The sequence below is a fragment of the Ipomoea nil genome, unplaced genomic scaffold (genome assembly GCF_001879475.1).
Source record: "Ipomoea nil cultivar Tokyo-kokei standard unplaced genomic scaffold, Asagao_1.1 scaffold1770, whole genome shotgun sequence".
Classification (NCBI taxonomy): Eukaryota; Viridiplantae; Streptophyta; class Magnoliopsida; order Solanales; family Convolvulaceae; genus Ipomoea; species Ipomoea nil.
Window position 1 is genome coordinate 570,694 of NW_017618198.1, and position 17,786 is coordinate 588,479.

General features: G+C 35.3%; 2 protein-coding genes across 6 annotated transcripts; both read left to right on the plus strand.

Moving 5' to 3' along the window:
* The first annotated feature begins 2,826 nt into the window (after positions 1-2,826).
* On the plus strand, positions 2,827-5,614 carry LOC109192364 (protein IQ-DOMAIN 1-like). Of its 3 annotated transcripts, none has more exons than XM_019342968.1 (7): positions 2,827-2,998; positions 3,319-3,380; positions 3,492-3,568; positions 3,653-3,952; positions 4,066-4,284; positions 4,368-4,490; positions 4,683-5,614. In XM_019342968.1, the coding sequence occupies exons 3-7, from the start codon at positions 3,497-3,499 to the stop codon at positions 5,319-5,321; spliced, it is 1,353 nt and encodes a 450-aa protein (XP_019198513.1). In that variant the 5' UTR covers positions 2,827-2,998; positions 3,319-3,380; positions 3,492-3,496; the 3' UTR covers positions 5,322-5,614. The 3 variants fall into 3 exon arrangements, with proteins under 3 accessions (XP_019198513.1, XP_019198514.1, XP_019198512.1); XM_019342969.1 differs by having other exon boundaries at positions 3,331-3,380; XM_019342967.1 differs by lacking the exon at positions 3,319-3,380.
* A 5,240-nt stretch (positions 5,615-10,854) lies between these two features.
* On the plus strand, positions 10,855-15,021 carry LOC109192362 (mitochondrial substrate carrier family protein C-like). Of its 3 annotated transcripts, none has more exons than XM_019342962.1 (8): positions 10,855-12,060; positions 12,094-12,232; positions 12,459-12,876; positions 13,178-13,295; positions 13,473-13,588; positions 13,714-13,792; positions 14,126-14,359; positions 14,440-15,021. In XM_019342962.1, exons 1-8 carry the CDS (start codon positions 11,263-11,265, stop codon positions 14,731-14,733), a joined length of 2,196 nt encoding a protein of 731 aa, XP_019198507.1. In that variant the 5' UTR covers positions 10,855-11,262; the 3' UTR covers positions 14,734-15,021. The 3 variants fall into 3 exon arrangements, with proteins under 3 accessions (XP_019198507.1, XP_019198509.1, XP_019198506.1); XM_019342964.1 differs by having other exon boundaries at positions 10,855-11,781; positions 11,824-12,232; XM_019342961.1 differs by having other exon boundaries at positions 10,855-12,232.
* The last annotated feature ends 2,765 nt before the right edge of the window (positions 15,022-17,786 follow it).

The following is a 17,786-nucleotide window of genomic DNA, read 5'->3' on the forward strand; positions in this document are numbered from 1 at the left end:
ATTACCCATTAATTAATTGGAGATAAAATATAGAATAAAAGTTACCTAAAGGAGCTTACCTGAAGTGAGGGTACAGTTCATTATCAATCACTGTCAACCATTATTATTACCCCCAGCTTCACCATGAGGCTATGCAACTATTGGAGAATTTCACATGATTTCTCTTTTGTACTTTTCATAATTACGGACTATATAATTATGATTAAAATATCATTTTTTCAGTTTCTTGAAATCACCATCCCATATTATATTAATAATATTTTTTGGATAATGATAAACTTGAAGATTTACACTAAGTAATTAATAGGCTAATAGCCAGCAAACTGTATAAAAAATGTAAACCGCACACTAAGAAGATCTTGTATGTACGACAGGCTCAATGAACATGATATTTGCAATGTTGAAAAAGTCGTTAGGCACTCGATTTTTTAATTATTTTTTTTTAAATTTTAGGGGGTTATACGCCAAGAAAAAAAAAAGAATTAAAAAAAATTAGGGTTCGCCCGTCTAGGCGCCCGGCCGTGGAGAAGGTCGATTTTTGCGTTCATCGACGCGGTCGAGCGGCGCGATTTTTACAATCATGGATATCCGCCTAGACTGTCTAGGCACCCGGCCGCGGAAGAGGCCAATTTTTGCGTTCCTCAATGTGGCCGAGTAGCGCCTAAGCACGATTTTTACAAGAGGTCGATTTCTGCGTTTCTCGGCGCGACCGGGTGGCGTGATTTTTACAATCATGAATATTTGTAAAAATCAAATTCACGATCTTTATGTACATAAATCATGTCTCACACACTGAGTAGCTGCTGCAAATTTTCTCATAAACACACATTTAAGTAGTTGGTGGAAATTTTTTCCATTAAAAAAAGAGAAGTATAGTTATGAATAGTAGGTGTTGGGGTGGGACAAAGGATAGAAGCAATTAAGGTGAAAGACATTAAAACGGTCACCAATGCAACAAAATACAAACCTCTTCTCCCACGTAAGACTGCCTTGGAAGCTATGCCACTGCTGTCAAAGCCACCTTGGAGTTGGTAGTTGCTGAGGTTAATTAACGTACAAATATTATTATTATATATCAAACCTCAATTAATCTCTCCCTCTCCCACACTGACAGTTAGCTCCCCACCACGTGCCTTCCTCGTGCATTTGGATATATGAATGGAAGGTGAGGACAAAATTGATCAGAGAGAGAAAGGGAAGGCCATTTATAAATGTTTGAATGGATTAGTATAGTGGGATTAGAAAAAGTAATAAAAATATATAATTGGTGCAAGTTGCGCGTATCAGCGTTGCCTAGCAAGAGCAAAATTTTCTTTTTCTTCTTCTTTTATTATTATTATTTTTATTTTTATCTCTGATCTTCTACTTGTCACATTCGTTGACAAAAAAATTTAAAAAGAAGTCATTAATTGAAATGAACACTCAATTAACAAGAGTCTTAGTGATATAACTATATAATTATGAGATTCTTTATAAGAGGTTTTGTGGCGTATTATTCTTTTATAGTTTGTATCTAAAATAGAGAATCATGCTAAACTCTCCCACTTTTTAATGTATTTTATTATCATTAGACTTGAAAATACTTTTCACTAATAAAAATTTTTTGGCTATCCATTTTTTTTTTTTTTAGTTTAGTGGTGTTTAATTTTTTTTTTTTAAGGTAAATGATTAAAAAATATATGAAAAAATGATCAAATAAGCTCTTAAACTTTTTAAAAGTGCAATTGAACACTCAAACCTTACAAATTGAGGCAATGAAGTCCAAGAATCAGTAAATGACTTGTTATTGCAGGTCATTTCAATTCAGGCATCTCTCTGGCGACCTCGGGCAAAAATCTGGCGACCGGCCAAGCCGTCGCCGGTCGCCATCTCTGGTGGAAGGCGACCAACTGGCCCCCGCGAAGAAGGAGGCCAGATCTAGTCGCCTTCCGCCAGAGATGGTGGTCGGCAACGGCTTGGCCGGTCGCTGGATTTTTGCCTGAGGTCGCCAGAGAAATGCCTGAACTGAAATGACCTGCAATAACAAGTCATTTACTGGTTCTTTGGCTTCATTGTCTCAATTTGACATGCTTGAGGGTTTAATTGCACTTTTAAAAAGTTTAGGTGCCTAATTAATTTTTGGTATAAAATTTAGGGACTTATTTAACCATTTTACCAAAATATATTAAAGTAGGCTAGAGCCTTAAAAGCTCGGAAGTTTGTCACACCATACGGAGCGAGCCATCCACGCACCATCTGCTTTCATAAAGACGTAGACAACTTGATTATTACATCTACGAACATAATGGACCTCAAAATCATTAATAGAATCTAAAAATTGAATACAATCATAAATAACTAAGCTGGTATAAATCAATCACTACTTTAATTAACTAAACTATTGCACAGAATTAAACAGTCTGATCCAAGTAGAACTAAACTATTATAATTTTTTTAGTTTAGTGGTGCTTTTAACTTTGTAATATGAAAGAAGAAATAATCGTATTTCCTAAAACAAATAAACACCCAATTGACATTCCTGTAATTTCCGACAGACAACAACTTAAAAACGGAATAAAAAGACAGTGAGTCGGTTACTTGTCCTGGAGCGGGCCCCACGGGTTCCTAACTCCTAAGCCCTGCTTCCGCGGGCCCCACAAGCGACCAACATCGCCATGTCACTGCCTCTAATAACTTCCCAAAGTGCCCCTGTCCGTTATTCCTGTCTTCCAACGACCTCCAAATGTCCGGAATTTGCCATGTCAAAGATCCTACCCCCACTTCCCCCACCCCCGCACCCCACCCCCCTCCCCACTCCCCTATTTCTTTTCTCAGTCTCATTCTTCACGGACGCGTGCGTGCTCACAAGCTTCTTGTTGCTCATAATAGAAGTAAGGGTTCAGAAAGAAAGAGAGAGAGAGAGAGAGAGAGAGAGAAGAGAGAGAGAGAGAGAGAGAGAGAGAATAAAGATCCTCAGACAGAGATTTACCAAAGAGTGTTTTGTTTTTTGCAGTTTCAGGTACACACTATCTTTCCTTGTTTCATCATTATTGTTTCTAATAACGTTTATTGGGCTGTTAATTGCTCTTATTATTGTTGTTATCTTATGGATTAGATGCTTAAAGCTGTCATCTTTTTCTGAAAATCTTGCACTTTTACCTTCTGGGTATTATTGTGATTAAAGCTCTCTGTAGTACAGTGATGAGATAAAGAAATCTTGGTAAAATTTTTCCTTTTCACCCTTTTGGGTAATTTTCCTGCCTCAAATTCAGTGTAATTCTTAGCATCTTTTCTGTTCTGATCTACTCTCTCTCTCTCCCCTCCTCTCTCGATCTCTAGATAGATTGATAGAGGGGCTTTTGAGAACTCTGAGATTTGGATTTCTTTATGCATTTGTAAAGGTAATTTTGGGTGTTTTGGTCATTGAAATTTGTTGTGGTTGCAGTAAAGTTGCTTTCTTTTTCATTGTTTGCAATGTGTTTCTGCAAATGCCTGAATCATGGAATTGACAGGGATAATGGGGAGGAAAGGGAGCTGGTTTTCTGCCTTGAAAAGAGCTTTGAGTTCTGAGAGCAAGAAGAAAGATAAGGTCTGCAGGGGATTTCCAGTTCCTTTTGATTTCTTTAATAATGTTTCTGAATCTTTTAATGAAGTTTTGAGTTTATGTTGCTAGGCTGCACATAAATCTAAATGGTTTGGGAAGGAGAAGACTGCAGATTTGGGGTGTTCGAGAGCAGAATCTGTGGCAGCAATGCCCCCAAATCAGCAGGAGAAATTGATGGAGGCTGAGAGTGAGCAGAACAAGCACGCCTACTCGGTGGCCATTGCCACCGCGGTGGCTGCAGAGGCGGCGGTTGCCGCTGCTCAGGCCGCTGCAGAGGTCGTCCGCCTCACGGCTGCTGCCCATAGCTCGGGTAAATCGAAGGAAGAGATTGCAGCTATCAGAATACAGACCGCCTTTCGCGGTTACTTGGTCTGATGCCAATACCTTAAACTTAGTTTAATGTTTGGTTCCAAAGTGATTGGGTGTTCTGCAAATAGAACAATTAGTGATTGAGTTTTCTTCTATGTTTGAGTTTTGTGAAGGCTAGGAGGGCATTGAGGGCTCTAAAAGGACTAGTGAGGTTGAAAACAATGCTTCATGGGCAATCCGTGAAGCGACAGGCCACCTCGACCTTAAAGTGTATGCAAACGCTAGCTCGGGTGCAGTCCGAGGTTCGGGCGAGAAGACTAAGAATGGTGGAGGAGAACCAAGCGCTGCAGAAACAGAAGCAAGAGAAGGAGGTTGAGAAATTAGGAGTGTCTGTGAGTGCCAGCCAATAATCCTTCAGTTTTTTTCGCCTTTTTTGTCTCGGGTTCTTCGAGTACTAATGGGGCGAAGTTTGCAGGAATATGGTGAGAATTGGGATGTTAGCACACAGTCTAAGGAGCAAATTGAAGCAAATCTGCAGAGCAAACACGACGCTGCTAAGCGAAGGGAAAGAGCATTGGCTTATGCCTACACACATCAGGTATACTTGCTCTGATACCACTTGTTAGGATGAAACGCTTACTGCTATTCCAAAAGTTATAGCGAGTAGTGGAGACGTAACTTTATTTTCTTATACCTGTTCGAAAGGCAGGGTGTTGGACTTGACCCTTCAGCTCTCTGCCCAACGATCTGTGCATTTGATCACATGTTTTTCGGTTTTATGTGTTCGTAGACACTAAGGAACTCTTCGAAACCCTCACACCAAACATTCATGAACCCGAATAATCCCCATTGGGGCTGGAGTTGGCTGGAGAGGTGGATGGCTGCAAGGCCATGGGAGAGCAAAACCGCAATTGACAGAGAAGAAACTAATGCCACTTCCTCTCGCCACGATTTCCAGATTGACAGTAGGCCTTCGCCATCGCCATCGCCACACAAGCACACCCGTCGTCCTAGCTTCCAATCGCCCTCCACGCCAACCTCGAAGCCGAGAAGACTGAGGCCTCAGAGCCCGAGGGGGAGCTGCTATGGGGAAGACGACTCGAGAAGCCTGACGAGCGCGCAGTCAGAGCGCTGCAGGAGGCACAGCATCGCAGGATCATCAGTGAGAGACGACGAGAGCCTCGCCAGCTCTCCAGCCATTCCCAGTTACATGACCCCAACAGAATCAGCAAAGGCGAGATCGCGAATGCCTAGCCCTTTGTCTGCAGAAAAGAACTATGCCACGCCCACGCCCGAGAAGGCAGCAGCCGCCGTAGGATCTGCAAAGAAGCGGCTGTCCTTCTCCGGATCCCCTGGCGGCCCAAGGAGGCACTCCGGTCCACCAAAGATAGACATTAGCTTCAGTAAATACCTCAATGTGCATTCCTAATAAGGGTCATCAGTTAAGAACTTGAAGATCTGCAGAAACCAGCTGTTTTCTTCAACTGTTTCATCTGCCATCCTTAACATATACAAAGATTATAAGCCTAGGAGTTTTAATGTCTGTTGTATTGAGTGCCATTTGTTTGTGGTTTAGTTTTTGGTGTCTCTAACTTCTTGTTTTCTCCCATTTCTTTTTGTGCATATCACCATGAATATCTGCAGATGCATGGATTGTTTGTGACAGAAATCTTGATTTCCAGACTAATGAGAATTCTCTTTACCATTGTTTTCCTTTGATTATCTGTTATGTTATAAGATCAGATGATTCTGAATGGGACATGATGTTATCCATTTCTATTCCTTTAACCAACTCAACACTGGAATAAAATTCTTAATGTTTATTTATTCAGCGAATCAAACAATAAAATATAATTCATGCTCTATTCCTTACCTATTTTATTTCCTATGGAATAGCATTCTTATTCCCTCAAAATTCATTCCGTGAACCAAACCTACTGTTAATGTAATAATCATATGCATAGAATATATATTTAGCAAAAAAAAGAATAAAATGAGGACAAAATAAATACAATGATACACAAAATTTTCCATGAACCCAACCAAAAAAAATAAAAATCTATGGCCTAGCCACCTAAGTAGCTAAATCACCGATCTGTCTTAACAATCTATAGATTTTTTAAAATACTTGTTTAGTGGTGCTTGTAACAAGACCAATTCTATACCTTCTACTTGGTAAGAATAGAAACATATACCATGTATTATCGAGGCATACTTTAACTGGTCAACCAACTCAAAATAGTTTTATATATAAATTTTGCTTCGTTAACAGTTGTACATTGCATGGTTTGAATGCTACCAAGCATTTTGGCTGTGATTTACTTCCTTTGCCAATATCAAGGCTAGGAGCGAAGTTTGAAAGTGAGCAAAAAAGTGTGAAATTTTTTATTACCTGTATGAAGTAAAAAAAAAAAATTGTTGGTTATTTCAGGTTTATAATTGTTTATTATTATCTTGATGGTTAGGAGTTCATATATAATGATGGATTATTGGTTAATAATACGTACGTTTAAAAAATCTAATTTTTTTTAGTAATTTATTTGTCAATAATAGCTATTTTTAAAAAAATATTTCAATTATTAACGAAAAACATACCGAAAATGATGTTACATGGATTGTTTGCTTGGGCCATAGTGAAGCACTTGAATCATTGTTGTACTATCAAAATGCTTGACAACATTCTAATAATTAGCCTGGGTCTGCCTCACTGTTTACTGAGCTTGACCCCATCATATTGACTATTGAGTCCAATGGGTTGGCAAGCAATAAGATTGTTTGGGAATTAGCGGATAATAATAGTGATAAATTGTGAATTATGCCCTGGAAACGTGTTCACCGTGAATAGTGAACACAAGGTCAAACGACGTCGTTTTTAGATATAAAAAAAATAAAAAAATCACGGATGTGGAGTTAACGGCGCACGTTGATCAAATTATGAATTTTCTGTTATGAGATTATGAATTTTCAGAAAATTCATAATCTCATAACAGAAAATTCATAATCGCATAACAGAAAATTCATAATCTCATAACTGAAAATTCATAATCTCATAACTGAAAATTCATAATCTTATAACAGAAAATTCATAATCTCATGGTTCCAAAGTGAATGTGTAGGCATGGTTCCAAAGTGAATGTGCAAGCATGGTTCCAAAGTGAATGTGCAAGCATGGATTCATAATTTATGAATGTCCGTGATTTCGGACGGGAATGTGTAGGCATGGTTCTAAAGTGAATGTGCAGGCATGAATTCATAATTTATGAATGTTCGAAATCATTGTTCACCTCAAATTAAAGTGAAACCGCAAAATGTGAAAATGAAGAAGAAAAGTCACGCAATTAATTAAGAAAAAAAAAATAACAGTATACTAACACCGTTGAATCCGTGTCCACCATGAATGGTGAACACGGTTCCATGGCATAACGCTCCTAAATTGCGTTAATCATATAAATTAATAGAAAATTTGCATTTTGAATTAAAAAAATACAATTCACTAACCTTAAAAAACTACTATTTACAATCTGTTGTTTATTAAATATTAATTTTTACGATTTTGACGGGATAATTGTATAAGTTTATCAGTATTATTACTTCTTAATTGACTCCACTACACTAGCAGCTCGAGAGTAGCATAAGTTTACCAACTCGATAACTATATATATATATATATAAAAGAATGAATTCCGGGTACATATTCTATATTATGTACTTAAGAGCAGCGCAAACAAAAGCATGTGAGGATTTCAGAGAGGTAGGATCTTTATTCTTTGGATTGAAGTTCACGCTGTCATATAATATAACATTGAAAATAATGAGTGATATATATTGAATTGTCAGAAATTACAGAGTATCTTTTTGTCCGTTGAACAACGTGGTACCACGTACCACGTACCACGTTCGCAAATGTTTATACGGAATATTATGTTTTTATTATAACATCTTAGTTACTAACGGTCCACAAATTTTACGGAGTATCATTTTGTCTACATTATAATAGAATCAATAATATTTAAAAAGAAAAATAAAGAGAGAAAATGTGTTTTTCTTTTTTTTTTTTTAAGTATGAACCCATCTTTCTTTTCTCTTATTCACTCTTTACTCCACATCACCCTAAAAATCTAAAATATTGTTAGTGATGCTCTTAGTAAAGGTAAATATATAAAGTTGAATTTTAAATTTAAAGGTCTCCCACCACTCCTATCATAAATATTAGTGGAAGAAATAAATTGAGAAATATGTCTCAAGTAACCTACAAATCCCAAATAGTTGTAATATAATTGATAGCAAAACAAAGTTTATGAAACTTATTTTGAATTAGTTGATCAATTAAGTTATATCACGGGACAGTAAAAGTAAATATATTATCAATCAATAAATTTACATATATTATATTCAAGATATGTTTCGACAAAAATAATCACAAGCTAAAACACAGAATTAAAAATATACACCAATGAAGTCAAATCAAAGCACATCACACACAAGTAAAAAAGAAAAGTATAAAATATGATTTATGATACATTGATACGTTTTTTTTTTTTTTTTTTTTTAACAATACATTGTCTTTGGTAGAATTATATGGTTTATACTTTTTGTTCTAATATTTTTAATTAAAATGTACGATTTAAATAGTCGTAAAATACAATATTCACTAGTTATACTATTTATCTAAAAACAATTATAGTCAAATGCATATATCACTCAATTATAGTCAACTAGTTATATGGTTACTAGTTTTGTCCGGTGCGATGCACGACATAAAATTTAAGTAACTTTATTGTTGATAATATTTTAAAAACAATAAAATAAAATATTAATCATGAAATTAAAATGTATTTTGAAATATATTTTTCTTTAACAATACTAAATTGGTTGTTATATTGACATCACATACTGTTAGCATATATTATAAAGAATTGTGTTATAACATACCACATGAGATTTAAAAATTTTACATTAAAATAATTACACACACACACACACACACACATTTTTATAAAAAAAAAAATTAAAATTAGGAAATCAAACAATATACAATAAAAATTATGAAATTAAATTTTCTTATATATAAAATATTTATTAATATGATTTGCAATTAAAGCCTATAGTGCATATACTTGACAATATATAAATAAAAAATACAGTATCATCATCATACATTGAAACTAACTATGAAAATATTTTCTTAAACATTGCTTAATTATAATAATTATATACGTACAGCATATATAAATCTAAACTAAATATGAAATATTTCATGACATGAAAGAAAAAATAAAACCTGCAATGCTAAGCCCAATAAACATTTAATTATCTATCCATATAACCCAGTTACGTTGCATTTCAGCCCAATACCCGAGCCCATTAACCCAATTATAAAACCTGAATACCGAACCCTAATCCATATTTTTTGACGATTGCGCTTCCGTCTACTCTGTTGCGTTCGTCATTCTCTCTAAAGTGTTCACTGACTTACGCGAATTTCTCTGTTTCCGGAGTCGATTTTAAATCATCGCACGTCCAAGTAATCCACTGCTAAAAATCTTTTCAGATAATTTGACCGTAGCTTTTGACCGTTGTGGAATTGCTTTCCTCCCCAAATGCCGATCTGAAAAATCGAGTGACCGGAGCAAATCTAAAACAAACTAATAAATACAGTATCATCTTCAGGTAAAACTTATTGTTTAAAACGAAATTAAGAAATACATCATATTTTCTAATTACTTAATATCAGTTCAATAATTATTTGTTTAAACTTATTCGTCTCTCCAATAGTATTGTTCATGCAACTGATTTAAATTTTCACATTGGTATTTAATGAGTATTTAATACTTTAAAATGATGCAATTTCATTTAGGCGAGAAATTGATATGGCAAAAAACATTTTGCTATTATATAGAGTAAGATAAAATAAGATAAGATAAGATTCTTATGCTTGACATGGCAAATAACACCTCAACTCCTCAAGGTATCTTGTTTTACGTAAACAAATTTTAAATTAAAATAAGTCTTACCCATCTTTTGAAATTTTTAAATATTAAAATTTTATAGGTACAAAACATGATTGAGATATTTATAATATTAACCGTCTAGTTAATCAAATCGTTGTAATCTAATTTTTTAAAAGTTTAATCATTAACCGAACTAAGCTTTATATTACCAAATTAAGGCGACCGGATATTTTCAGTTAAAGAACGATTAATCAAAATTCTTCAATTCAGTCGGTTAATTAAAATTTCACTGAAATTTGCACACCCCTAGATGCATACCCGTGGTCATATACTAGTAATAATTAATGAGTTAATACCTAAAATCGTCCTCGACTATAGTGGTTTTTCTCAATTTCGTCCTAAACGACTTTGGTGACCTAATATCGTCCCAGACTTTTGTGTTTTGCTCAATTTAGTCCTCCATTTGTTATTCCGTCAAATTGGTGTTAAATAAAAGGACAATTCAGTAATGTCAATATTGATCTCTCTTTACTTTCAACTTGTGAAGTGCGAAATTCCTCTTTCTTGTACGAATTACACCCAGAATTACTCCCGGACCTGCAAATCAAATTTTATATTCGCAGTTTTAGGAGTAATTCTAGGACTAATTCGTAAAAAAAAATGGATTTCGCAGTTCATATGTCTATGAGTAAAGAGATGCCAATATTAAAATTACTGAATTGTCTATTTATTTAACACCAAATGGACAGAATAACAAATGAAGGACTAAATTGAGCAAAAACACAAAAGTCTGGGACTAAATTGAGCGAAACACAAAAGTCTGGGACGATATTAGGTCACCAAAGTCGTTTAGGACGAAATTGAGAAAAACCACTATAGTCGATGACGATTTTGGGTATTAACTCAATAATTAATTAATAAAAATATTAATTAATAATAATATAATAATAATAATAAACAACAAAATGATGACGATGAGCCACCTCTGCAACTTCATCACTTTCTGTCTTTCTCCTCCTGATGCGGAGATCTCACATTTGTTTTCAGAAATTTGCAAAAAAAAAAATAAATAAAAAATTAAATAGCCCTTTAAATTCTCCTGACAAACAAAAATAAAGAAAGTTGATCCAATTTTAGCTTCATTCTTCATTTCAATCAAGTTCTCTGTGTATATGCACACATGTAGTTACATAGTTGACGACACTGTACATTTCTGTGTATGTACATATTGAAAGGCTTGATCTTTTGCAGCCTGATTTGTAGAAACAGTTAGGGTTTGTATTCTCGATCTGACTTGTATCAATTTTGGCTGGTTCTTTGAGGATTAACTAAAAACGAGCGTTTTCTGTACCGACTGGGTTTGTATAATTGTATGTTAGTGTATAGAGTGGGGTAGTTTGTTGAGCTAGGGTTAGAATCATGGCGTTGGGACCCGGGAATGGGGATCATGTGGAGTCATTTTGCAACTCAATACAAGTAATCAAGAACGTGTTATCTCCGATTGAGTCGAGTATAAGGAAAGTTGCAAAGGATTTTGAGCAGAAATGGCCTGGTTTCAAGGTTGATAGCACAAGTGTGAAGAGAAATAGTAAGATTATAGGTGGTTCTGGTGAGAAAAAGAAGAGATTTGCAGTGAAGGTGCCAAATGATGTGTTTGTAGGGCCATTTTGGGCCGGGAAAGGGTTGAAAGAGAAAAAAAGTGATGGGGATTGTTTTGACTGTTCACAGTTTTTGGTGGCTTGGTCTTTGTTGATGAATAAGGTTGGGAAAAAGCTGGTTCAGAAGATGATTACTGATGAAGTTAGGAAACAAGAATCAAATGATAGAGCTGTTATGGTATCTTGTGATGAAAGATTGGGTCAAAAACAAGGGAAAATTTTATCACTTGAGTGGTTTATGGGGTTCTTGTATGATCATCTAGCTCAGAATCATGAAAAACATGATTCTTGTGGTTTTGGGAAGGGATGTCGTTATGCTGACCTCGAAGATCCAGTTTCTCCTGCTGTAAATCAATTCGATCATTTGAAGGCCCTTGCTAGTGTTTTCGAGGGCAAGAACGAATTTTTAGGGAACTTGAAGTTTGCAAGAGTGGGCAGTGTCCCTTCGAGTGGCGTTGGAGTATCTTCTCCTGTAACTGAAGACAGAGACAATGAAATCGATAGTTCGAGTCCTCTTGAAAATGGTGGGGACAATTCACCACAAAGATTGGGCAATGGGTTGCTTAGTATTCCCTTGTCAAATATTGAGCAGTTGAGATCAACTCTTTCCACTGTTTCATTGTCTGAACTAGTCGAGTTCTTGCCTCAGTTAGGTCGACCTTCTCAGGACCATCCCGACAAGAAGAAACTATTTTCGGTTCAGGATTTTTACAGATACACAGAAGCTGAAGGTATGCTTTGATTAAGCTTTATGGCGAGTTCACCATTTCTTGATTTCAGGTGAAATGCTTGGTCCGAAATGCTTTAATTTGAATTCAAAATACAATTCCCAAAGATCTTGGTCTGAATTGGTGATTTTAAACTTGTCTTATGAATTAATTGAAGTTGATCTTTTCCTCAAGTCAATAATCATAGTGCTCTTATAAAAGATATCTATAATCCATTTCACTCATATAGGAAGGCGGTTCTTTGAGGAGTTGGATAGAGATTGTGATGGCCAAGTGACTTTGGAAGATCTCGAAGTAGCCTTGAATGACAGGAAACTTCCTAAGCAATATGCTCATGAATTTATGCGCCATACAAGAAGTCACTTGTTTTCGAAATCTTTTGGTTGGAAACGGTTTCTGTCTTTAATGGAACAGAAGGAGCCAACCATTTTGCGGGCTTATACTAGTCTTTGCTTGCGTAAGTCGGGGATGCTACAGAAAAGCGAGATATTGGCCTCATTGAGAAATTCTGGGGCTCCAGCAAACGAAGACAATGCTGTTGCCATGATGCACTTTCTAAATGCAGATAGAGAGGAGTCCATCTCCTATGGACATTTCCGGAATTTTATGGCCTTGTTACCATCAGACAGATCACAAAAAGACCCTCGGTAATGTACTAGTAGCATCTCTCTGTTGAGCATATAGCCATTAATGTGCAATCCAACTATTAGCTTAGGCTTTTAGTTGAAATGGAGCACATGCTTCGATTTGGTATCAGAGCTAGACCAAAGGTCATGGGTATAGCCATTAATGTGCAATCCAACTATTAGCTTAGACTTTTAGTTGAGATGGAGCACATGCTTCAATTCTCTCCATATCTGAATTTTATATGAAAAGCGATTTTTTAAAAAAATTTAAAAAAATCAATATGCTTGTTAAGATATACTCCGTATTTCCTAAAACATGCAGAAGCGTCCAGTCTGAGCCTAAAGAGATGCCCGCTGGAAATGTTCTGAAATCAGCATTGGCGGGAGGTATTTCTTGTGCACTGTCCACGGCATTAATGCATCCTATTGATACTGTTAAGGTACAACTTCCCTCGAAAGGCTCGGATTTGAGCTGTCATTGTGTGAATATGTGATCATGGCAAATACTTCTGTTTTATGTACTATGTATAATGTGCTAAAAAATCATAAGTTATGCATTGTATTAGTCATGAGTACTCTAAGATGTGTTTTTTTCCCCGTAATTTATATTTTAATAGACGAGAGTACAAGCATCTACACTTACCTTCCCACAAATCATGTCCAAGCTCCCGGAATTTGGATGGAAAGGGTTATACAAAGGATCTACGCCAGCAATTCTAGGACAATTTTTTGGGTGTGCCCTTCGTGTTCTTACCTTATTTTTTGTGATGTTATTATACAATATATATAGTGTTTCTATTGGCAATTTTATATGTGCATGTGTTATAACTTATAAATAGCTGTTTCCCTTAATTGCAGCCATGGCTTGCGGACTGGAATTTTTGAAGCAAGCAAGCTTCTGGTGATAAATATTGCTCCCACCCTTCCAAATATGCAAGTAAGACATAAAAATTGCATTTTTCGTTGTCTTGATTTTCCATTTTTCTTATCATAAAACCGTGTTTCTTTTGGATGACAACCATAATATAATCTGTGAATTCATACAAAGGTTGTTTAATTGAATATGTTATGTACATTGATATTTGTCGTTTTGGAGGTCATTAATTTCACATTTTTGTCAAGAGTCCCACATTGATAAAATAAGAGAGAACCTATGGGTTCATAAGACCATGGGTTAGACTAGCTAATTTGTTGGATTCAGTCTTTTAGTGTGGTTTGGTCCATGTGCATTATAGCCCAGTTGAGTGCTTCTTAGTTCTTACTTTCCTAGGTTCAATCCACGGTGTCATTCTGCAGCGCTATACTTGGGACAGTAGTCCGAGTGCCATCCGAAGTGTTGAAGCAAAGATTGCAGGCTGGTCTGTTTGACAATGCAGGGGAAGCACTTATCGGTACTTGGAAGCAAGACGGTCTCGAGGGTTTCTTCCGGGGGACCGGAGCTACTCTCCTCCGTGAGGTTCCATTTTACGTTGCGGGCATGGGCCTCTACGCTGAATCTAAAAAGGTATGGCTTCTTTCCCTCTCGAGTCTGATTGCTTTCTAGACTTTTGCATAATTGACTGCCATTTACGATGATGGTATCAGGCAGCTCAACGGCTTTTAGGGCGAGAGCTGGAGCCGTGGGAAACAGTGGTTGTCGGGGCTGTATCTGGAGGCCTAACCGCTGTTCTGACAACACCATTCGACGTGATCAAGACCAGAATGATGACTGCTCCCCAAGGCCAGGCTGTCTCGATGTCAATGGTAGCGTTTTCTATAGTGCGTAATGAGGGCCCCCTCGTGCTGTTTAAAGGAGCAGTTCCCCGGTTTTTCTGGGTCGCTCCTCTCGGTGCAATGAATTTCGCTGGCTACGAGCTTCTCAGAAAAGCTATGGGCTAAAACGAGGCAAAACTGGCTCGATTCATCCCTTTTTAACTTGGCTCTGTCGAAATCTCCGATTCTCTGGTAAAAACTATGATGTTTTGAGCATAGCATTTGTTGTAAAAACTGTAAATTGCCATTGAGAAATGGTGTGTATGTTCCCATAGAGAAAGGTCAGAGGTCATTTGTTGGTGTTTGTGTGAAAAAGTTGGTTGAATGACTTTGTTAAAAGTTTAACACTTTAGTTAAGTTAGATGCATCATTGGTTATTGGTTAATGACTTTGTTTGTATGTGTTCATACATAATTTCAAAGTCCACAACAACATGGTTGGTGCACTTTTGAATTCATATTTTGATCTCTATCAATATAACATTTTTTTTTTTCAAAAAGCTTAAATTACCGAGCATCTTCTCATCAATATTATTATCTTACTGCTAAGTTAATTAGTTGATCAATTCAAGGAAATTAATATAGTTTCTGATAGCGTTAATAGGTAAGAGGTCATACAATATAACTAATTAGACTTTCCACAATTACTTTGATTACAGAAAAGCTCAGAACCTTATCTAAATGTGTGCTATGGGTGAAGCATTCCTTGTAGCTCTAGTCAGCAAAGGACACAAGACAGGTGATAAATTAGTTTAAATTGTTCATAATTAACTTATTCAAATTAAGAAAACCAATAGACAACTTCCATCGCAAGTTCAACTTGGAACTTCCAATAATTATTGGCTCCCACTAATGGGTTCAACAATTACTAGTTCCAAATTTTCCATGACTATCATGCCTCACTTAGCTTTGAGACAAGATGTGGCTCAATTTCTTTCTTTTTCTTCGATAACATGAGAAACTCGTAACTATATATTATTAAAGGTATATACTAAATAATCATTCTTCTATATAATAACTTGTAAATTACGTAAAAGGAGTAAATTACAATAGAAAATTATGTATGACAGACTGACTGAAAAAATATTAACTAGAATTAAACTCATGATATTCTGATACGAGCATTATGCTCCAACTACTCAGTCATTTCTTTCGGGCAAATTGAAGCAATGTTGACGTTATGTGATTGTGTGAAGATTAGGGAAAAGTAAAGTATAACTAAATGCAGTGATGCATGGTTTACGTTTTGGTGGTTTTTTTGTTGTTGACCACTTTTTAATAACGCATTATATATTGCTAGTATTATGTGCATGCTCCATGCTAGATGTCACACTAATATTTTATGTTTAATGTGATGAAAACTTCCTTTGTAGTTACAAGTTAAATAATAAATTAATGTGTATTATACAACCTAACAATTTGAGACAGTTAATAAAAAGAATTTCTGAGGTAATTCTGATCCAGTAAATAATGTGTCATGCTAACGAATTATAATTTAGATTTTTTTTTTAAAAAAAAAAAAAATTATTGTGAATTATTACATTTTTATTTTTTATATGTGGATGGATAAAGATGAAACATGTGATCGAGTTCAAATATTTGTCTTGGACGTTAGAATTAGTAACCAATTTCAATAAACTAAATTCTCTATGGAGGGCCCATATTTAACTACCATGAAGTTTCCATATGACTTTCACTCATTATGTTTATTATTTTTGATATACAGGGAAAATTCAATGAAGAATTTTATAGTCCCTATTTAAATGTATATTTTTGGTAAAATTTATTTTGTGATCTTATCAGTTAACCATAATAAGATAAATTAGTTTAAATTTAAAAAAAAAATTATAGTATATAGATGAGTGAAGTAAATATTAAATCACAAAAAAAAAAAAATAATAAGTTATGGTTACTTAATTAATTGGCTGACTTTACATTGAGGACAATGTAACACAAACTAAACATTACCTATATCCCCAAGTATGGTTTAATATGTTTATAATGGTTTCTTTTGTATTGTGTGTATACATTATCTAGTGATGGATTTAGAAGCGTATAGTGTTGGTAGTATGATATTTTTAACTTCTTACGACAGGTGATATATATTGCATTGTGACATATTTAACGTTTAATTTTTTAAATGGACAAAATAACTTACGCTAAATATATTGTGTATATAGCTTAGGTTGTATATTTAATTAGTTATTGTTAAATCCTCACATGTTCATCATTGTTATGGTTGCACTTAGCATTAATTCCGAAAAGCAATAAGAATAGTGAAATAACATGATAATATTAAGTATATATTTATATTTTGAAGGTAAAAGTGTAAATTTAAATCTCGTGAAAACAAAAAACATTTAAAGACTTCTTGAAACTTTAGAGTCATTGAAACTTAACGTAATTATATATATTGTCAAAACTTATGGCAACTAAATGTTTAATTTGTTTCTTTTCAGAAAAAAGGTTTAATTTGTAGTGGTGTGAGACGCAGGATTGGGAATAGGGAGGCTACATTGATATGGGCTCATCCGTGGATATATGATAATCAGGAACCTATGATACAAAAATAAATGCATTTGCCATTGGCAGGAGCCAAAGTTGTGGGTTTAATAGATCAAGAAACTGGTAAATGGAATCATTCAATTTTAACTGATTTATTCCAACCTACTGATGTGGCTAATATTTTGAAAATACTTGTTTCCCCTTGATGAAAATTGGTATTGGCAAAAGGAATTTATAAGAGTGGCTACAGGCTCATCGTAGGCAATTATGAAGAAAATAATGGGGCTTTTAATAACTGGCTAACCCTATTTAGACTAAATCCCCAAATGGAAAACATTTCTTTGGAAAGTTATTAGTGATATCCTTTCAACTACTAGAAATTTGCTTATAAAGAGAGTTGATGTGAATCCAAATTGTGCCATGTGTGAAATATCTCAAGAGGACACTATGCATACTCTAGTGTTGTGTGATTTTGCAAAGGCCATATGGGAACAATCCAACCTTCCAATCCCCAATATTGTAACAAATATTTTTCATATTTGGTTTAGTGAACTTCTAAATGTTCTAGACTTTGATGGGATAACATATGCAGCAGCAATTCTATATCATATTTGGAGAGCACGAAACGGAGCGGTTTAGGACGCTTTGCGGCAGCCACCGCAACCATGCAAGCAT

What these genes read in the sequence shown, in the direction of transcription:
- LOC109192362 (XM_019342961.1), top strand. Translation starts at nt 11,263, where the DNA reads ATGGCGTTGGGACCCGGGAATGGGGATCATGTGGAGTCATTTTGCAAC. An exon ending in ATCCTATTGATACTGTTAAG is followed by an intron (nt 13,296 to 13,472) that starts GTACAACTTCCC and finishes ATATTTTAATAG; the next exon opens with ACGAGAGTACAAGCATCTAC. An exon ending in TCTACGCTGAATCTAAAAAG is followed by an intron (nt 14,360 to 14,439) that starts GTATGGCTTCTT and finishes TGATGGTATCAG; the next exon opens with GCAGCTCAACGGCTTTTAGG.
- LOC109192364 (XM_019342968.1), top strand. Translation starts at nt 3,497, where the DNA reads ATGGGGAGGAAAGGGAGCTGGTTTTCTGCCTTGAAAAGAGCTTTGAGT. An exon ending in AGAGCAAGAAGAAAGATAAG is followed by an intron (nt 3,569 to 3,652) that starts GTCTGCAGGGGA and finishes TTATGTTGCTAG; the next exon opens with GCTGCACATAAATCTAAATG. An exon ending in CTTATGCCTACACACATCAG is followed by an intron (nt 4,491 to 4,682) that starts GTATACTTGCTC and finishes ATGTGTTCGTAG; the next exon opens with ACACTAAGGAACTCTTCGAA.